This window comes from Indicator indicator, unplaced genomic scaffold (assembly GCF_027791375.1).
Source record: "Indicator indicator isolate 239-I01 unplaced genomic scaffold, UM_Iind_1.1 iindUn_scaffold_224, whole genome shotgun sequence".
Lineage (NCBI taxonomy): Eukaryota > Metazoa > Chordata > Aves > Piciformes > Indicatoridae > Indicator > Indicator indicator.
The window spans coordinates 33,419-52,560 of record NW_026539297.1 but is presented as its reverse complement, the minus strand read 5'-3'; the positions used below and the strand labels follow the sequence as shown (position 1 = coordinate 52,560).

Here is a 19,142-nt window from a genome sequence, read left to right as displayed (position 1 = left end):
TCGTTGTCTATTTCCACCCCCTCTCTAATCATCTTGCCCCCCCCCAGCCCCATAACCCCTACCCCCCCCCCCCACTCCCCAACCCACCATTGTGTCCCCATCCACACACCCCCATCACCCGATCCCCTCCCCCCCTCCCCACCCCCCCCCCCAACCAATTCCCAAGAAAATTTCTTTTCCTCCTCCTAAGCCCCACCCCCATGGCCCAAAAAATCAAAAAAAAAAATAAAAATGTGAATAAGTCTTTTCCCTACAGCTCCCCTCTTAATTTCCCCTCAAAATTCTTTCCCTTCCCCCATCAATTACATCCCTATTCCCAAAAAAATAACATAATCTTTGCCCCATACCCAACCCCCATTTCCCCATGCCCCAAAAACACCAAAAACCTACCAAAACTCTTTTCCCCCCCCTTGAATTCCCAAATTTTCCTAAAATCCCTACTTAAATCTATATCTTGTTCCCCCTCTTCTTACTTCCAAATAAACCCACAAACTAACATGTCTTTCCCCCCCCCCCCCCCCCCCCCCCATCTATCCCCCTCCTATTCCAACAAAAAAAAATTTTTGTTTCTCATCAAAAAAGCATCAAAAAAAAAAAAAGAAACTCAACAACAAATACCAATCCCCATTTCCTCAAATAATGCTTTGCCCCCCCCCCCCCTCTAATCCCCTATTCCAAAATAATCTGTTTCCCACCCTAAAATCTCCTTTCCAAAATTCCTCCTATACTTTTTTCCCCTCTTAATCCCCAAACCCCCACCCCATTGATCCCCATACCCCAACCATACACCCACCATCCAAACCATCAGCACCATCCCCAATAAACATTCCCCCCACCTCCCCACCATCCATTACCCACACAAATCAACCAATCCCAATGCCCACATAAAAAAATAATATAATCTTTTCCCCTCTTATTCCCGAAAAATAATTTTTTCCCCCCCAACCTAACCCCTATTTTCCCCCAAAAAATCCCATTACCCCACCCACCCACCCCCCCCCACCAACCCCCAACCAACCCCCCCCCCACCCCCCGCACCATCCCCCTCACCCCCCGCACACCGCCCCCCCCACCCCAACCCCACCCCCCAACCCCACTATAAACCCCCACCCACCCACTTTCCTCTAGCCTGCCCCAAAAACCCCCCACCCCTCTCATCCACCCCCTATTCCAAAAATAAAAAATTTGCTTACCCCCATCGATGGCCCCACCACCCCCAAAAAACCCAAAAAATAAAAAAAAAAAAAAAAAATAAAAAAAAAAATGAATCTTTTTCCCCTCTCTTATTCCAAAAAAAAAAAAAAAAAAGTCTTTCCCCCATCAATTCCCCCCCCCTCCCTCGTCCCCCCACCCCCAAAAATCTGTGCCTCCAATTAACCCTCCCTTCCTCTTCCAGCCAAATCCTTACCCCCCTTCTTCTCCCCTCCCCCAATCCTTTCCCCCAGTCAACCCTTCTAGTTCCCATACCCCCCTTTCCCCCCCCCCCTCCCCACCAATCCCCCATAATCCCCAAAAATCTTTCCCCCTTTCTAAATTCCTGATTTCCCCAAACTTTTCTCACTCCTCCCCCCCCCCTCCCAAATGCTCTCCCGCCCCCATGCTGCTGTACATCGTTGTGACTCTTTCCATGTGCCTTCACCCCATCATTGCCCATTATGCACTCACCCCCTCCCGCCCAAATCCTCGTGTTGATCCCATTCGTTGCACTCAAACGCCACCCCAACCCTCAATCAATCACCCGCCCTCCCCCCCCCCCGCCCCCCCGCCCCCAGATGAAAGGCAAAAAAATTTTTACCCCCCGAGGAGCACTAAAAAGGGGTGTGCCGCTCATCGCCCCCCCCAAAACCCCCCCCCACCCCCCCACCCGCAAAGTCTTAGCCCTTCCCCCCATGAGTCCCAGCCCCCAACCCTAACCAACCTCCAGGGCAAGCATATGAGCACCGGGGCCAGGGTCCAGGGGGAGAATCACTACGCTGTGTGTGCTTTGGGTTTGGGGAGACCAGATTGAAGGCAAGCCACCACTTTCTTCACCCCACACCTCATAGAACCTACATCTAGCCACCAGGACCCAACCCACCAACCACCATCACAAGAGGGACGCCAGCAAAACCACAAAGACCGAGGTTGGCCCACTCAAACGCCATCAAACCCCAAACGGCTACACCTGAACCCTAAATGAGTCCACATATGTGGATGTTGAAGGAACCCCAGCTTCTTACCCACCAAGATGCCAACCCCAGACTCAGGGGGGAGGTCTTGGGGGTGGTGTCTGCTGGGGCTGGGGGTGCCCGCTCAGGAGCTTCCTCCCTTCCCTCCTCCTCTACACTTCCTCCTCTTCCTCCCCTTCTCTCTCTCTCTCCCCTCTCCTCTACCTACTCCCTTCCCCTCCTCAAGCAACGACCACACTCCTCACTATCACTCATTCCTTCCTCTCTCCCACCCTCCACAATACCTCATCCACATCCACCCCCCACAACCACCCCACCAACTCCAACACACAAACCTCCAATAACCCCTTTCCTTCACTACCTTCAGCACCCACAACACCCATCCAAACAACCCCCACCCCCTCGCCTCTCCTCTTAATCCATCCCTCACCACCACTCAACACTCCCCCCACTCACTTACCTCTCACTCCCTCGCGTCCTCACGCTCCCCCCTCTCGCTCTCCTCGATCCTCTACTTTTTCCCCACTACCACCCACCACATCCCCCCTAACTTAAACACCACGGGGGGGGGGGGGGGAGGGGGGTGGGGTGGGGGGGGGGTGGGGTACTCCAACAACTCGACACTCATAACCACACCCAACCAATTGTTTCGGCCCCCCGCCCCAGTGTGATTGTCACCCAGATCGGCATGTCTATTGTACCCGTACCCAGGCCCCTTTCCGGCTCCGCACAGGTGCCAGGGGAGCTTGCCTGTGGAGGACAACTGGAAGATCTTGGGTGGTGGACCATATGAGGCATGAGTCAGCCAATGAGGAACCCCCCCAGGTGGTGGGGGCTCGGCAGGGGTGGCAAAGCCGTGTCCTCTTAGAGTAATTGGCCTCCTTCCTTGGGTCCCCTTCTTTCTTCTGTCACCAGGCCCACATGTCACCCAGTCAGTCCCTCCGCCTCCATGTTCAGTATTAGTTTCCACTCACCCCCCGGAAATTACCTATCCCTTTCTCAGACATGCTCTCATTTCCTTCCTCTCAATCTTCTGCATTCACCTTGCGGCCCCACACATGGGAGCGTGCAGATGCATCAATACCTGCATGAGATGCATTCCCCCAGAGGTCAAACTTCATCCAAGCACTGTGTGATTGGGGGAAAGGGGGCGTTGCTTAGAGAGGGCCTGAGTGGGGCTGGGCACCGACCCACCATCGATGATCCCCTTCAAGTGGCCACGTGTGCCACCCCTTTGGCAAGGCCCATGCGTGTATCCTCTTCCTTCGCCCCCCCAACCCACCCACAATTGTCAAGTGTGTTCGGGGCAACCTACCCCACATACCAGGGTGGTATGGATAGTTCGTAAAATTAGTGATACGCACACAGGCGGCATGGTTCAAACCCCCCCCCCGCAGTTGCCCCGCATCCCCAAGTTTCACCCCATGCCACCCTTGGTGAACCCTTCGTAACCCTGTCTGGGTTTGGGGGGCTGAACCTCCTGATAGCGCTAGCACCTCCAAGAGTCTCCCAATCCGCCGCTCCCCCGCCACCCCACCAGGCTGGCAACTGTGGTGAGGGCTTGCTGCCGAGGTGTGCAGTGGGATGCACCAAAGGCCAAAAAGGCCACCAGAGGCACAAGGATGGGTGTTTGTGGTGTGGTGGGGGGGGGGGGGGGGGGGGGGGGGGGGGGGGGGGGGGGTGAACCCACCGCTGGACAAACAGCTCCCAAGACGATTTGGAGAAGAAAAGGGCCTTGCCAGAGGGTCCCCAATAGGTGACCCTCCTGGAAATCTCATCTATAGATGATGGGGATGAGCTTTCACCCAGAGGGTCCCCTGGTTTGGTGACCCCACCCTCGTAACCATTCAATCTCTTATACTTAATGAAGAATGAGTTTTCTCCAGAGGAACCTCTACTCCCGTGTACCCATCACCTACCGCCACCACCCCATGGCTGGGATTGACCACTGAATCAGTGGGGAATACACCAAACTCACCCTTCAACACCAATCTCACACGCAATCCCCTCAACCCGGAGCAGGGGGTGGTCGGGGAACAGGGAGCAGGTGTGGCCGTCCGGCCCGACCCCCAGCAGCAGCAGGTCGAAGACAGGAACCTCCTGACCGGGAAAAGCCTGCGGAGAGACGGTGGGGGTGGAACCGGGGCCGGATTCCCGCTGCTCGCCCCCCCCACCCCCCCTTCCCCAGACTCCCGCCACGGCCGGTACCTGCCGGAGCTGCGCTGCGTAGTCCTCGGCGGCGGCGGCGGGGGCCAGCCCGGGGGTGAGAGCCAGGACCCGCGGCCCGGGGCCCGGCAGCCGCGGCAGCAATTGGGCCTGCGGAGATCGGGGACGGTCAGGGCGGGCCCCGGACCTGCTCAAGGCTCCGTCATCCCGGCCCCGCTCACCTCGTAGGCCCCCACGGTGCTCTCCGGGTGCTGGGGCGGCACCAGGCGCTCGTCGCAGAAGGCAACGAGCCAGTGGGCCGGGGCGGCGGGGCCGGTGGGAGCGACGGCGGGAGGGAGATCGCGGGAGAGAAGCCCAACTAAGCTCCCTCCGGAGAGCCCCAGCGAGAAGCGGCCGCCGGCCGCCGCCGCCGCCTGCTCGGCCACCAGCTGCGCCAGGGCCGGGCCCAGCTCCTGCGGCGAAGGGAACACCGAGACGCGGGGGGCGGCGGCGGGAGCCATGGTGATGGCGGCGGCGGGGGGCGGGGCGGCGGGGCGCCGGAAGTGACGTCACAACGCACAGCGCCGCTGCCCAGCAACCCGCGGCCTGGGCCTGGGCATTGCCCCTACCTAGGCTGTGACCGAGGCCTCTCCTCTGCCCTCCTCGCCTGCCCGCCCGCGGCCTACGCCTTGTGCCTGCTCCCCAGACCTCGTCCTAGGCCTCAGCCGGCCTGGTCCTGGCCTAGGCCTCACTTGTACCTCGCTCTCCTGCCAGGCCACAGCCTAGGCCTCACCTCTGCCCAGCTCCCCTGCCCGGCTGTGGCCTCTGCCCCCCTCACCTTCCCTGCTAGGGGCTTAGGCTTTGCCCCTGTACCCCCACGGCCTAGGCTTAGGCCTCCACACCTGCCCAGCTGTGGCCTAGGCTCCTCCACTGCCCCACTGCCGCCTAAGCCTTGCCCCTGCTGAGGGCTAGGCCTCCCCCTGCCTCTGCAAGCCTGCTGGAGGTGCTGGGCACAGGAGGTTCAGCCCCAGCAGGGTGCCAGGAGCCCAAGGGGCAGCTGGGGTTGGAAGCTCTCCAGAGAGGACTCCACAAAACCTCTCAGAGGGCTCTGAAGCCTCCAAGCCAAGAGGTTGCTCCTGCTGGCACCTCCTGGGCTGCCCCTTGGTGCCCCTTGGCCCATCCCTGGGCACCACTCAGGAGGTGCCAGCCCCAGCCTCATGCCCTTCACCTCCACCCCACTCCCCTACCCCACCATGACCTAGGCCTAGGCCTCAGCCTGCCCTGCCACAGCCTAGGCCCCCTGAAAACCTCAGCCTTGCACAGCAGTGCAGGCAGCGAAGCAGAGGCAGGCTGAGCTCACCCAGCTCTACCCTTCTTGCTTCTCCACTGTCCACAGCCAAACCCCCAGCACCTTCCTTCAGCTGGACTCTGGGAGGCAGCAGCCAGCACCTGGTGGGCTGCAGGCTGCCACCACCACCAGGCGCTGATGAAGTCCCCACCGTGGTCACCACCACCACAGCTGCTCCCCTCCACCCCAGCAACCACCAGCCAAGCCTTGGGTCTCTTTTTAATGTCCTCACACTCCCAACTGTCAGTTAAGCCAACACCTAAAGGCAGATAGCATTAAAAATCATCTAAAATTGGTTAACTCCGCTGCAGACGGAGCCCAGAGAAGCCCCCCCCCCGGGGGGGGGAGGGTCCCTGTCAATAAATACGACCCTGGTGCCCCTCCCTAAGTGGGTAGTGGTTACAAAAATACTCTCTAGAGGCATCAAGGGGGCAGGTTAATGAGGTGGCAGCACCCAGGGGAGGCAGCAGGCGAGGGGTTAATGTGCCTTCAGGGGCAGGCAGGCTCAAAGCACCTGGCAGGAATCCAGGAGGCCCTCAATCAGTCCCTGAAGAGCTGGAAAAAAACAAACAAACAAAAAAAAAACAAAACCCAAAGCCCCAAAAGGGCTGAATGCTGGTGGATCATAAAGCAGCTTTGCCAGCACGGATCCTCTCGTAGAGGTGCTCCTCCAGAGGGATGTATCTGCCCAGCTTCAGGTCCAGGAAGTACAAACGGTCCGAGGTCTGCTGCGGGTCGAAGCCTTCCCGCTGCAAGCGAGTTTTCTGGATCTTGAAGGTGCCTGCAGGGAGAGGGGAAGCAGTCAAAAGCACTTGGGGGTCAAGAGTTGAGCCACTTTGGGGTGAAAAAAGAGAATTAAACCACTTTGGGGTCAAGAGTTGAGCCACTGCAGGGTGATTAAAGAGAATTAAACCACTTTGGGGTCAAGAGTTGAACCACTTTGGGGTGATTAAAGAGAATTAAACCACTTTGGGGTCAAGAGTTGAGCCACTTTGGGGTGATTAAAGAGAATTCAATCACTTTGGGGTGATTAAAGAGAATTAAACCACTTTGGGGTCAAGAGTTGAGCCACTTTGGGGTGATTAAAGAGAATTCAATCACTTTGGGGTGATAAAAGAATTAAACCACTTTGGGGTCAAGAGTTGAACCACTTTGGGGTGATTAAAGAGAATTAAACCACTTTGGGGTGATAAAAGAGAATTCAATCACTTTGGGGTGAAAAAAGAGAATTAAACCACTTTGGGATCAAGAGTTGAGCCACTTTGGGGTGATAAAAGAGAATTCAATCACTTTGGGTGATAAAAGAGAATTCAATCACTTTGGGCTCAAGAGTTGAACCACTTTGGGGTGATTAAAGAGAATTCAGTCACTTTGGGGTGAAAAAAAGAGAATTAAACCACTTTGGGGTCAAGAGTTGAGCCACTTTGGGTGATAAAGAGAATTCAATCACTTTGGGTGATAAAGAGAATTAAACCACTTTGGGGTCAAGAGTTGAGCCACTTTGGGGTGATTAAAGAGAATTCAATCACTTTGGGGTGATAAAAGAGAATTAAACCACTTTGGGGTCAAGAGTTGAGCCACTTTGGGGTGAAAAAAGAGAATTAAACCACTTTGGGGTCAAGAGTTGAGCCACTTTGGGGTGATTAAAGAGAATTCAATCACTTTGGGGTGATAAAAGAGAATTAAACCACTTTGGGGTCAAGAGTTGAGCCACTTTGGGGTGATTAAAGAGAATTCAATCACTTTGGGGTGATAAAAGAGAATTAAACCACTTTGGGGTCAAGAGTTGAGCCACTGCGGGTGATTAAAGAGAATTCAATCACTTTGGGGTGATAAAAGAGAATTAAACCACTTTGGGGTCAAGAGTTGAGCCACTTTGGGGTGATTAAAGAGAATTCAATCACTTTGGGGTGATAAAAGAGAATTAAACCACTGTGGGGTCAAGAGTTGAGCCACTTTGGGGTGATTAAAGAGAATTCAATCACTTTGGGGTGATAAAAGAGAATTAAACCACTGTGGGGTCAAGAGTTGAGCCACTGCAGGGTGATTAAAGAGAATTCAATCACTTTGGGGTGATAAAAGAGAATTAAACCACTTTGGGGTGATAAAAGAGAATTCAATCACTTTGGGGTGAAAAAAGAGAATTAAACCACTTTGGGGTCAAGAGTTGAACCACTTTGGGGTGATAAAAGAGAATTCAATCACTTTGGGGTGAAAAAAGAGAATTAAACCACTTTGGGGTCAAGAGTTGAACCACTTTGGAGTGATTAAAGAGAATTCAATCACTTTGGGGTGATAAAAGAGAATTAAACCACTTTGGGGTCAAGAGTTGAGCCACTTTGGGGTGATTAAAGAGAATTAAACCACTTTGGGGTGATAAAAGAGAATTAAACCACTTTGGGGTCAAGAGTTGAGCCACTTTGGGGTGATTAAAGAGAATTCAATCACTTTGGGGTGATAAAAGAGAATTAAACCACTTTGGGGTCAAGAGTTGAGCCACTTTGGGGTGATTAAAGAGAATTCAGTCACTTTGGGGTGATAAAAGAGAATTAAACTACTTTGGGGTCAAGAGTTGAGCCACTTTGGGGTGATTAAAGAGAATTCAATCACTTTGGGGTGATAAAAGAGAATTAAACCACTTTGGGGTGAAAAAAGAGAATTAAACCACTTTGGGGTCAAGAGTTGAGCCACTTTGGGGTGATAAAAGAGAATTAAACCACTTTGGGGTCAAGAGTTGAGCCACTTTGGGGTGATTAAAGAGAATTCAATCACTTTGGGGTGATAAAAGAGAATTAAACCACTTTGGGGTCAAGAGTTGAGCCACTTTGGGGTGATTAAAGAGAATTCAATCACTTTGGGGTGATAAAAGAGAATTAAACCACTTTGGGGTCAAGAGTTGAGCCACTTTGGGGTGATTAAAGAGAATTCAATCACTTTGGGGTGATAAAAGAGAATTAAACCACTTTGGGGTGAAAAAGAGAATTAAACCACTTTGGGGTCAAGAGTTGAGCCACTTTGGGGTGATAAAAGAGAATTAAACCACTTTGGGGTCAAGAGTTGAGCCACTTTGGGGTGATTAAAGAGAATTCAATCACTTTGGGGTGATAAAAGAGAATTAAACCACTTTGGGGTCAAGAGTTGAGCCACTGAGGGTGATTAAAGAGAATTCAATCACTTTGGGGTGATAAAAGAGAATTCAATCACTTTGGGGTGAAAAAAGAGAATTAAACCACTTTGGGGTCAAGAGTTGAGCCACTTTGGGGTGATAAAAGAGAATTCAATCACTTTGGGGTGATAAAAGAGAATTCAATCACTTTGGGCTCAAGAGTTGAACCACTTTGGGGTGATTAAAGAGAATTCAATCACTTTGGGGTGATTAAAGAGAATTCAATCACTTTGGGGTGATAAAAGAGAATTAAACCACTTTGGGGTCAAGAGTTGAACCACTTTGGGGTGATTAAAGAGAATTCAATCACTTTGGGGTGATTAAAGAGAATTAAACCACTTTGGGGTCAAGAGTTGAGCCACTTTGGGGTGATTAAAGAGAATTCAATCACTTTGGGGTGATTAAAAGAGAATTAAACCACTTTGGGGTCAAGAGTTGAGCCACTTTGGGGTGAAAAAAGAGAATTCAATCACTTTGGGGTGATAAAAGAGAATTCAATCACTTTGGGGTGAAAAAAGAGAATTAAACCACTTTGGGGTCAAGAGTTGAGCCACTGCAGGGTGATTAAAGAGAATTCAATCACTTTGGGGTGATAAAAGAGAATTAAACCACTTTGGGGTCAAGAGTTGAGCCACTTTGGGGTGATTAAAGAGAATTCAATCACTTTGGGGTGATAAAAGAGAATTAAACCACTTTGGGGTCAAGAGTTGAGCCACTGCAGGGTGATTAAAGAGAATTCAATCACTTTGGGGTGATAAAAGAGAATTCAATCACTTTGGGGTGAAAAAGAGAATTAAACCACTTTGGGGTCAAGAGTTGAGCCACTTTGGGGTGATAAAAGAGAATTCAATCACTTTGGGGTGATTAAAGAGAATTCAATCACTTTGGGGTGATTAAAGAGAATTCAATCACTTTGGGGTGATTAAAGAGAATTCAATCACTTTGGGCTCAAGAGTTGAACCACTTTGGGGTGATTAAAGAGAATTCAATCACTTTGGGGTGATTAAAGAGAATTCAATCACTTTGGGGTGATTAAAGAGAATTCAATCACTTTGGGGTGATTAAAGAGAATTAAACCACTTTGGGGTCAAGAGTTGAGCCACTTTGGGGTGATTAAAGAGAATTCAATCACTTTGGGGTGATTAAAGAGAATTAAACCACTTTGGGGTCAAGAGTTGAACCACTTTGGGGTGATTAAAGAGAATTCAATCACTTTGGGGTGATAAAAGAGAATTAAACCACTTTGGGGTCAAGAGTTGAGCCACTTTGGGGTGATTAAAGAGAATTCAATCACTTTGGGGTGATAAAAGAGAATTCAATCACTTTGGGGTCAAGAGTTGAACCACTTTGGGGTGATTAAAGAGAATTCAGTCACTCTGGGGTGATAAAAGAGAATTAAACCACTTTGGGGTCAAGAGTTGAACCACTTTGGGGTGATTAAAGAGAATTCAATCACTTTGGGGTGAAAAAAGAGAATTAAACCACTTTGGGGTCAAGAATTAAAGCACTTTTGGTGAACTAAAGCTTGAGGAGATGCTGAGGGCACCTCTCTGGGTGCTGCTGTGCAGCCTGCAGGAGAGCAGCCCCAGAGGGCATCTTCTGCATGCTGGGGGTTGGGGGCATGAGGCTGGGGCTGGCACCTCCTGAGTGGTGCCCAGGGCTGGGCCAAGGGGCACCAAGGGGCAGCCCAGGAGGTGCCAGCAGGAGCAACCTCTTGGCTTGGAGGCTTCAGAGCCCTCTGAGAGGTTTTGTGGAGTCCTCTCTGGAGAGCTTCCAACCCCAGCTGCCCCTTGGGCTCCTGGCACCCTGCTGGGGCTGTACCTCCTGTGCCCAGCACCTCCAGCTGCTGGAGCTCAGCTCCAGAGGTGAAGGGCATGAGACTCCTCCTGAGTGGTGCCCAGGATGGGCCAAGGGGCACCAACTGGTCCCACCAGGAGCAACCTCTTGGCTTGGAGGCTTCAGAGCCCTCCGAGGGGTTTTGTGGAGTCTCTCTTGGAGCAGCATCTCCAGGTGGTGGTGGTGGTGGTCTCCAGAGGTCCTTTTCCCACCCCCCCAGGCTGGGCTGTGGGGGCTGGGGGTGGTCACCAGTGGTGACCTCCAGTACCTGTGGTGTCCACCTGGGGCAGGAGGCGCAGGAAGACCGGGCGGGCGTAGGGGGGCAGAACCTTCTGCAGCTCCTGGTAGAGGACGTTGGGGTTGACCTTGGCCTTGGGATCTGCGATGGCAGCCATGCCAGCTTTGCCCTCCACCCCTGCAGGAGAAGAGCAGAAGGCTAGGCTGGTGACCACAAGAGCTTCAGAACATCCAGGAGGGACAAACAGGACTAGGTCCTGCTGGACGTCTTCAAGGGGAAGTCCAAACAGGCTGAGGAACATCCCCAGTGGAGCACCAGAGGACATCTCCTCAAGCCTCAGGTGATGTCACCACTGAAAGCTGGTTGGTGGCATGGAAGGGACAAAGAAAGTGCTTCAGGAGGTACTTTTTGGGTCAAGGAGCTCACAACACATCTTGAGGTCCATCCTAGTGGGCTCCTTAACCTCCACTCATGGATTAGTGGAAGATTTATGGGTTGGGTAACTATGGAGTGGTCTCTACAGGGTTGGGCAACCATGGAGGGGTCCCTTCAGGCTTGACCAACCATGGAGAGGTCCCTTCAGGGTTGGACAACCATGGAGAGGTCCCTTCAGGGTTGACCATCCATGGAGAGGTCTCTTATAGGGTGGTCCTTCAAGCTTGGCCAACCATGGAAGGGTCCTTCAGGCTTGGCCAACCATGGAAGGGTCCTTCAGGCTTGGCCAGCCATGGAAGGGTCCTTCAGGCTTGGCCAGCCATGGAAGGGTCCTTCAGGCTTGGCCAACCATGGAAGGGTCCTTCAGGCTTGGCCAACCATGGAAGGGTCCTTCAGGCTTGGCCAACCATGGAAGGGTCCTTCAGGCTTGGCCAACCATGGAAGGGTCCTTCAGGCTTGGCCAGCCATGGAGAGGTCCTTCAGGCTTGGCCAACCATGGAGAGGTCTCTTCTAGGGTGGTCCTTCAGGCTTGGCCAACCATGGAAGGGTCCTTCAGGCTTGGCCAACCATGGAAGGGTCCTTCAGGCTTGGCCAACCTGCCCAACTCCACCATTTTTTGGTGCCTTAGTGGCAAGAGTCGACCAATTTTGCCCCATTGTGGCCATCTCTTCTCCTCCTCCACCCCCAGGAGGCCCAAGGGCCACCTCTCACCGGGCACTTCCACGCCGTAGACGGCGACGTCGGTCTGGTTGAGGATGTGGCTCAGGGTCCCTTCCACCTCCGTGGTGGAGACGTTCTCCCCGCGCCAGCGGAAGGTGTCCCCACTCCGGTCCTTGAAGTACAGGTAGCCAAGGTCATCCATCACCAGAACATCTCCTGCAGGGGTGGAGACACCCAAGCAAAAGTCAACTCAAGGCTCCAGGTGGTCAGGGGAGAGCTTCTAAAACGGCCAAAGGAGGCCTCAAGGAAGTCGTTTGGGTTGGAGAAGACCTTCGAGGTCATTGAGACTACTCCAAAGGAGTAGATGGAGGTGGGTGGTGACCCAAAAGCACCACCACAGCTCCTCATGGAGGCATTTGGGTTGAGTCTACTCAAAGGTCGTAGGTTAGGGTAGGTGGTGACCCAAAAGCACCACTGAGAGGCTGGAGAAGACCTTCAAGGTCATCAGCCCCAGCTTTAGGTAGGTGGTGACCCAAAAGCACCACCACAGCTCCTCATGGAGCCATTGAGAGGTTGGAGAAGACCTTCAGGGTCATCAGCTCCAGATTTAGGTAGGTGGTGACCCAAAAGCACCACTGAAAGGGTTGGAGAAGACCTTCAAGGTCATCAGCTCCAGATTGAAGCAGGTGGGGAACCCAAAATCAGCACCACAGCTCCTCATGGAGTCATTGAGAGGTTGGAGAAGACCTTCAGGGTCATCAGCTCCAGCTTTAGGCATATGGTGACCCAAAAGCACCACTGAGAGGCTGGAGAAGACCTTCAAGGTCATCAGCTCCAGGTTGAGGCAGGTGGTGACCCAAAAGCACCACTGAGAGGCTGGAGAAGACCTTCAAGGTCATCAGCTCCAGGTTGAGGCAGGTGGTGACCCAAAAGCACCACTGAGAGGCTGGAGAAGACCTTCAAGGTCATCAGCTCCAGGTTGAGGCAGGTGGTGACCCAAAAGCACCACTGAGAGGCTGGAGAAGACCTTCAAGGTCATCAGCTCCAGGTTGAGGCAGGTGGTGATCCAAAAGCACCACTGAGAGGCTGGAGAAGACCTTCAAGGTCATCAGCCCCAGCTTTAGGTAGGTGGTGACCCAAAAGCACCACCACAGCTCCTCATGGAGTCATTGAGAGGCTGGAGAAGACCTTCAAGGTCATCAGCTCCAGGTTGAGGCAGGTGGTGACCCAAAAGCACCACTGAAAGGCTGGAGAAGACCTTCAAGGTCATCAGCTCCAGATTGAAGCAGGTGGGGAACCCAAAATCAGCACCAGCCTCATGGAGTCATTGAGAGGTTGGAGAAGACCTTCAGGGTCATCAGCTCCAGCTTTAGGCATATGGTGACCCAAAAGCACCACTGAGAGGCTGGAGAAGACCTTCAAGGTCATCAGCTCCAGGTTGAGGCAGGTGGTGACCCAAAAGCACCACTGAGAGGCTGGAGAAGACCTTCAAGGTCATCAGCTCCAGGTTGAGGCAGGTGGTGACCCAAAAGCACCACTGAGAGGCTGGAGAAGACCTTCAAGGTCATCAGCTCCAGGTTGAGGCAGGTGGTGACCCAAAAGCACCACTGAGAGGCTGGAGAAGACCTTCAAGGTCATCAGCTCCAGGTTGAGGCACGTGGTGACCCAAAAGCACCACTGAAGAGGGCTGGAGAAGACCTTCAAGGTCATCAGCTCCAGGTTGAGGCAGGTGGTGACCCAAAAGCACCACTGAGAGGCCGGAGAAGACCTTCAAGGTCATCAGCTCCAGGTTGAGGCAGGTGGTGACCCAAAAGCACCACTGAGAGGCTGGAGAAGACCTTCAAGGTCATCAGCTCCAGGTTGAGGCAGGTGGTGACCCAAAAGCACCACTGAGAGGCCGGAGAAGACCTTCAAGGTCATCAGCTCCAGGTTGAGGCAGGTGGTGACCCAAAAGCACCACCACAGCTCCTCATGGAGTCATTGAGAGGCTGGAGAAGACCTTCAAGGTCATCAGCTCCAGGTTTAGGTAGGTGGTGACCCAAAAACACCACTGAAAGGGTTGGAGAAGACCTTCAAGGTCATCAGCTCCAGATTGAAGCAGGTGGGGAACCCAAAATCAGCACCACAGCTCCTCATGGAGTCATTGAGAGGTTGGAGAAGACCTTCAGGGTCATCAGCTCCAGCTTTAGGCATAGGTGGTGACCCAAAAGCACCACTGAGAGGCTGGAGAAGACCTTCAAGGTCATCAGCTCCAGATTGAAGCAGGTGGGGAACCCAAAATCAGCACCACAGCTCCTCATGGAGTCATTGAGAGGTGGAGAAGACCTTCAAGGTCATCAGCTCCAGGTTGAGGCACGTGGTGACCCAAAAGCACCACTGAGAGGCTGGAGAAGACCTTCAAGGTCATCAGCTCCAGGTTGAGGCAGGTGGTGACCCAAAAGCACCACTGAGAGGCTGGAGAAGACCTTCAAGGTCATCAGCTCCAGGTTGAGGCAGGTGGTGACCCAAAAGCACCACTGAGAAGCTGGAGAAGACCGTCAAGGTCATCAGCTCCAGGTTGAGGCAGGTGGTGACCCAAAAGCACCACTGAGAGGCCGGAGAAGACCTTCAAGGTCATCAGCTTCAGGTTGAGGCAGGTGGTGACCCAAAAGCACCACCACAGCTCCTCATGGAGTCATTGAGAGGCTGGAGAAGACCTTCAAGGTCATCAGCTCCAGGTTGAGGCAGGTGGTGACCCAAAAGCACCACCACAGCTCCTCATGGAGTCATTGAGAGGTTGGAGAAGTCCTTCAGGACCATTGATTGGTGTCAAACCCTCCAAGACTGAGGTCTTCCCCATGAGGAAGCCATCTGGAGGTACCTGACAGGTAGGCCTGGTCCCCCTTGCGCAGGACGTCGGTGGCGATCTTCTTGCTGGTGGCCCCGGGGCTGACGTAGCCATCGAAGCGCCTCAGGGGGTCCTGCTGGTTGATCTGGCCCACCAGCAGCCCAGGTTCTCCTGGGGGACCAACAGGGAGCTGACACCAACATGGCCCAGAGCCACCCACCCCTGAATCCCAGCCTCTGGAGCTCATCTCCATCACCTGGAGATGGTGGTCCAGGAGGGTCACCAAGGGACCTCTGGAACTCATCTACATGGTCTGGAGGTGATGCTCCAGGAGGGTCACCAAGGGACCTCTGGAGCTCATCTCCATCACCTGGAGATGGTGGTCCAGGAGGGTCACCAAGGGACCTCTGGACTCTCACACTGGAGGGTGTCCAGAGGGTCACCAAGGGACCTCTGGAGCTCATCTCCATCACCTGGAGATGGTGGTCCAGGAGGGTCACCAAGGGACCTCTGGAGCTCATCTCCATCACCTGGAGATGGTGGTCCAGGAGGGTCACCAAGGGACCTCTGGAGCCCTTCTCCATCACTTGGAGCTGTTGCTCCAGGAGGGTCACCTTGAGCTCTGGTGGCTTTGGGCATCACTGCTCTGCAGCAGCCCTCAGTGCCAGCCTGGAGGGGTGGGAAGGGAGCTCTGGAGGTGCTGGGCACAGGAGGTTCAGCCCCAGCAGGGTGCCAGGAGCCCAAGGGGCAGCTGGGGTTGGAAGCTCTCCAGAGAGGACTCCACAAAACCTCTCAGAGGGCTCTGAAGCCTCCAAGCCAAGAGGTTGCTCCTGCTGGCACCTCCTGGGCTGCCACTTGGTGCCCCTTGGCCAACCATGGAGAGGTCTTTCAGGGTTGACCAATCATGGATTGGTCTCTACAGGGTTGGCCAACCATGGAGAGGTCCCTTCAGGCTTGGCCAACCATGGAAAGTTCCCTTCAGGGTTAACCAACCATGGAGAGGTCCCTTCCGGGTTAACCAACCATGGAGAGGTCCCTTCAGGCTTGGCCAACCATGGAAAGGTCTCTTACAGGGTGGTCCCTTCAGGCTTGACCAACCATGGAGAGGTCCCTTCAGGGTTGACCAACCATGGAGAGGTCCCTTCAGGCTTGGCCAACCATGGAGAGGTCCCTTCAGGCTTGGCCAACCATGGAGAGGTCCCTTCAGGCTTGACCAACCATGGAGAGGTCCCTTCAGGGTTGACCAACCATGGAGAGGTCCCTTCAGGCTTGACCAACCATGGAGAGGTCCCTTCAGGCTTGACCAACCATGGAGAGGTCCCTTCAGGCTTGGCCAACCATGGAAAGGTCTCTTACAGGGTGGTCCCTTCAGGCTTGACCAACCATGGAGAGGTCCCTTCAGGGTTGACCAACCATGGGGAGGTCTCCCTTCAGGCTTGGCCAACCATGGGGAGGTCCCTTCAGGCTTGGCCAGCCATGGAGAGGTCTCTTACAGGGTGGTCCTTCAGGCTTGGCCAACCATGGAGAGGTCCCTTCAGGCTTGGCCAACCATGGAGAGGTCCCTTCAGGGTTGACCAACCATGGAGAGGTCCCTTCAGGGTTGACCAACCTTGGAAAGGTCTCTTACAGGGTGGTCCTTCAGGCTTGGCCAACCATGGAGAGGTCCCTTCAGGGTTGACCAACCATGGAGAGGTCCCTTCAGGCTTGGCCAACCATGGAGAGGTCCCTTCCGGGTTGACCAACCATGGAGAGGTCCCTTCCGGGTTGACCAACCATGGAGAGGTCCCTTCCGGGTTGACCAACCATGGAGATGTCTCTTCAGGCTTGGCCAGCCATGGAGAGGTCTCTTACAGGGTGGTCCTTCAGGCTTGGCCAACCATGGAGAGGTCCCTTCCGGGTTGACCAACCATGGAGAGGTCCCTTCAGGGTTGACCAACCATGGAGTGGTCTCTAACAGGGTGGTCCTTCAGGCTTGGCCAGCCATGGGGAGGTCCCTTCAGGCTTGACCAACCATGGAGAGGTCCCTTCAGGCTTGGCCAGCCATGGGGAGGTCTCCCTTCAGGCTTGACCAACCATGGAGAGGTCCCTTCAGGGTTGACCAACCATGGAGAGGTCCCTTCAGGGTTGACCAACCATGGAGAGGTCCCTTCAGGCTTGGCCAACCATGGAAAGGTCTCTTACAGGGTGGTCCCTTCAGGGTTGACCTGCCATGGGGAGGTCCCTTCAGGCTTGGCCAACCATGGAGAGGTCCCTTCAGGGTTGACCAACCATGGAGTGGTCTCTAACAGGGTGGTCCTTCAGGCTTGGCCAGCCATGGGGAGGTCTCACCACGGAGTGGCCCTTCAGGCCCCCTCTGGGTCTGTCCCAGTTGGCTGCAGGCCGGGGGGGGCTGACCTGGCCGGCAGGGGACGCAGAGGCCTGCGGGGTCCCGGAGCAGCTCCATGGTGTCCTCGTTGACCTTCACCAGCCGGATGGGGTAGACGTTGGGCAGCAGGCGGCTGTTGAAGCCACAGGCACCGACCTGCAGCAGAGGAGAACCAGGGCTGGGGCTCGAGGCTCTCCTCCTGGCCTTCATCTTCTCCTCCCTCAGCTCTATCTGACACTCCCTGACCTTCATCTCCCCCTGGCTGGGCTTCATCTTCTCCTCCCTGAGCTCCATCTCCTCCCTGAGCTCCATCTCCTCCTCCCTGAGCTCCATCTCCTCCTCCCTGAGCTCCATCTCCTCCCTGAGCTCCATCTCCTCCTCCCTGAGCTCCATCTCCTCCTCCCTGAGCTCCATCTCCTCCCTCAGCTTCACCTTTTCCACCCTGACCTTCATCTCCTCCACCCAGAGCTTCACTTCACCCTCTCCATCCCAAGCTTCACCTTCTCCACCCTGAGCTCCATGCTCTCCTCCCTGACCTTCATCTCCTCCCTGACCTTCACCTTCTCCACCCTGAGCTCCATGCTCTCCTCCCTGACCTTCATCTCCTCCCTGACCTTCATCTTCTCCATCCTGAGCTCCATGCTCTCCTCCCTGACCTTCATCTCCTCCCTGAGCTTCACCTTCTCCACCCTGAGCTTCATCTTCTCCTCCCTGACCTTCACCTTCTCCTTCTATTGACCTCCACCAAGTGTCCCTTGACCACCACTAAGGGGTCCATTGACCACCACCGAAGGTCCACTGACCACCACCAAGGAGTCTAAGGGGGTCCACTGACCACCACCAATGGGGTCCATTGACCACCACCAAGGGGTCCACTGACCACCACCAAGGGGTCCACTGACCACCACCAATGGGGTCCATTGAACACCAAGAGGTTGCTTGACCACCACCAAGAGGTCCACTGACCACCACCAAGGGGTCCACTGACCACCACCAAGAGGTCAACTGACCCCCACCAAGGGGTCCACTGACCACCACCAAGAGGTCCACTGACCACCAAGGGGTCCACTGACCACCACCAAGGGGTCCACTGACCACCACCAAGACGTCCATTGACCACCACCAAGGGGTCCACTGACCACCACCAAGGGGTCCATTGACCACCACCAAGGGGTCCTCTGACCACCACCAAGGGGTCCACTGACAACCAAGGGGGTCCATTGACCACCACCAAGGGGTCCACTGACCACCACCAAGGGGTCCTCTGACCCCCACCAAGGGGTCCACTGACCACCACCAAGGGGGTCCACTGACCACCACCAAGGGGGTCCATTGACCACCACCAAGGGGTCCACTGACCACCACCAAGGGGTCCTCTGACCCCCACCAAGAGGTCCACTGACCCCCACCAATGAGGTCCATTGACCACCACCAAGAGGTCCACTGACCACCAAGGGGGTCCACTGACCACCACCAAGGGGTCCACTGACCACCACCAAGGGGTCCACTGACCACCACCAAGAGGTCCATTGACCACCACCAAGGGGTCCACTGACCACCACCAAGGGGTCCACTGACCACCAAGGGGGTCCATTGACCCCCACCAAGGGGTCCACTGACCACCACCAAGGGGTCCTCTGACCCCCACCAAGGGGTCCACTGACCACCACCAAGGGGGTCCACTGACCACCACCAAGGGGTCCACTGACCACCAAGGGGGTCCATTGACCACCACCAAGGGGTCCACTGACCACCAAGGGGTCCACTGACCACCACCAAGGGGTCCACTGACCACCACCAAGACGTCCATTGACCACCACCAAGGGGTCCACTGACCACCACCAAGGGGTCCATTGACCACCACCAAGGGGTCCACTGACCACCACCAAGGGGTCCACTGACCACCAAGGGGGTCCATTGACCACCACCAAGGGGTCCACTGACCACCACCAAG

General features: G+C 54.6%; 2 protein-coding genes across 2 annotated transcripts in view; both read right to left on the bottom strand.

Moving 5' to 3' along the window:
- Positions 1–3,193: 3,193 nt before the first annotated feature.
- Positions 3,194–4,834, bottom strand: PGLS (6-phosphogluconolactonase). The gene is made up of 4 exons (XM_054398982.1): positions 4,556–4,834; positions 4,377–4,484; positions 4,147–4,283; positions 3,194–3,296 (listed from the first exon to the last, which is right to left on the bottom strand). Exons 1-4 carry the CDS (start codon positions 4,832–4,834, stop codon positions 3,194–3,196), a joined length of 627 nt encoding a protein of 208 aa, XP_054254957.1.
- A 1,161-nt stretch (positions 4,835–5,995) lies between these two features.
- Positions 5,996–19,142, bottom strand: part of SLC27A1 (solute carrier family 27 member 1) — a 31,639-nt gene continuing 18,492 nt past the window's right edge. Inside the window, exons 8-12 of the mRNA XM_054398980.1 lie at positions 17,218–17,344; positions 14,857–14,994; positions 12,048–12,212; positions 10,932–11,078; positions 5,996–6,442 (exon numbers count right to left, since the gene is read on the bottom strand). Coding sequence (XP_054254955.1) covers positions 6,285–6,442; positions 10,932–11,078; positions 12,048–12,212; positions 14,857–14,994; positions 17,218–17,344 — 735 coding nt within the window. The 3' untranslated portion in view covers positions 5,996–6,284. The remainder of the gene's footprint in view (positions 6,443–10,931; positions 11,079–12,047; positions 12,213–14,856; positions 14,995–17,217; positions 17,345–19,142) is intronic.

Bases quoted from the DNA above. Each gene is read 5' to 3' on its own strand.
- PGLS (XM_054398982.1), bottom strand. From the start codon at position 4,834: ATGGCTCCCGCCGCCGCCCCCCGCGTCTCGGTGTTCCCTTCGCCGCAG. The intron at 4,284-4,376 runs GTACCGGCCGTG...GTCTCTCCGCAG, and splicing joins ACGCAGCGCAGCTCCGGCAG to GCTTTTCCCGGTCAGGAGGT. The intron at 3,297-4,146 runs GTGAGTTTGGTG...CCAATCACACAG, and splicing joins TGTGAGATTGGTGTTGAAGG to TGCTTGGATGAAGTTTGACC.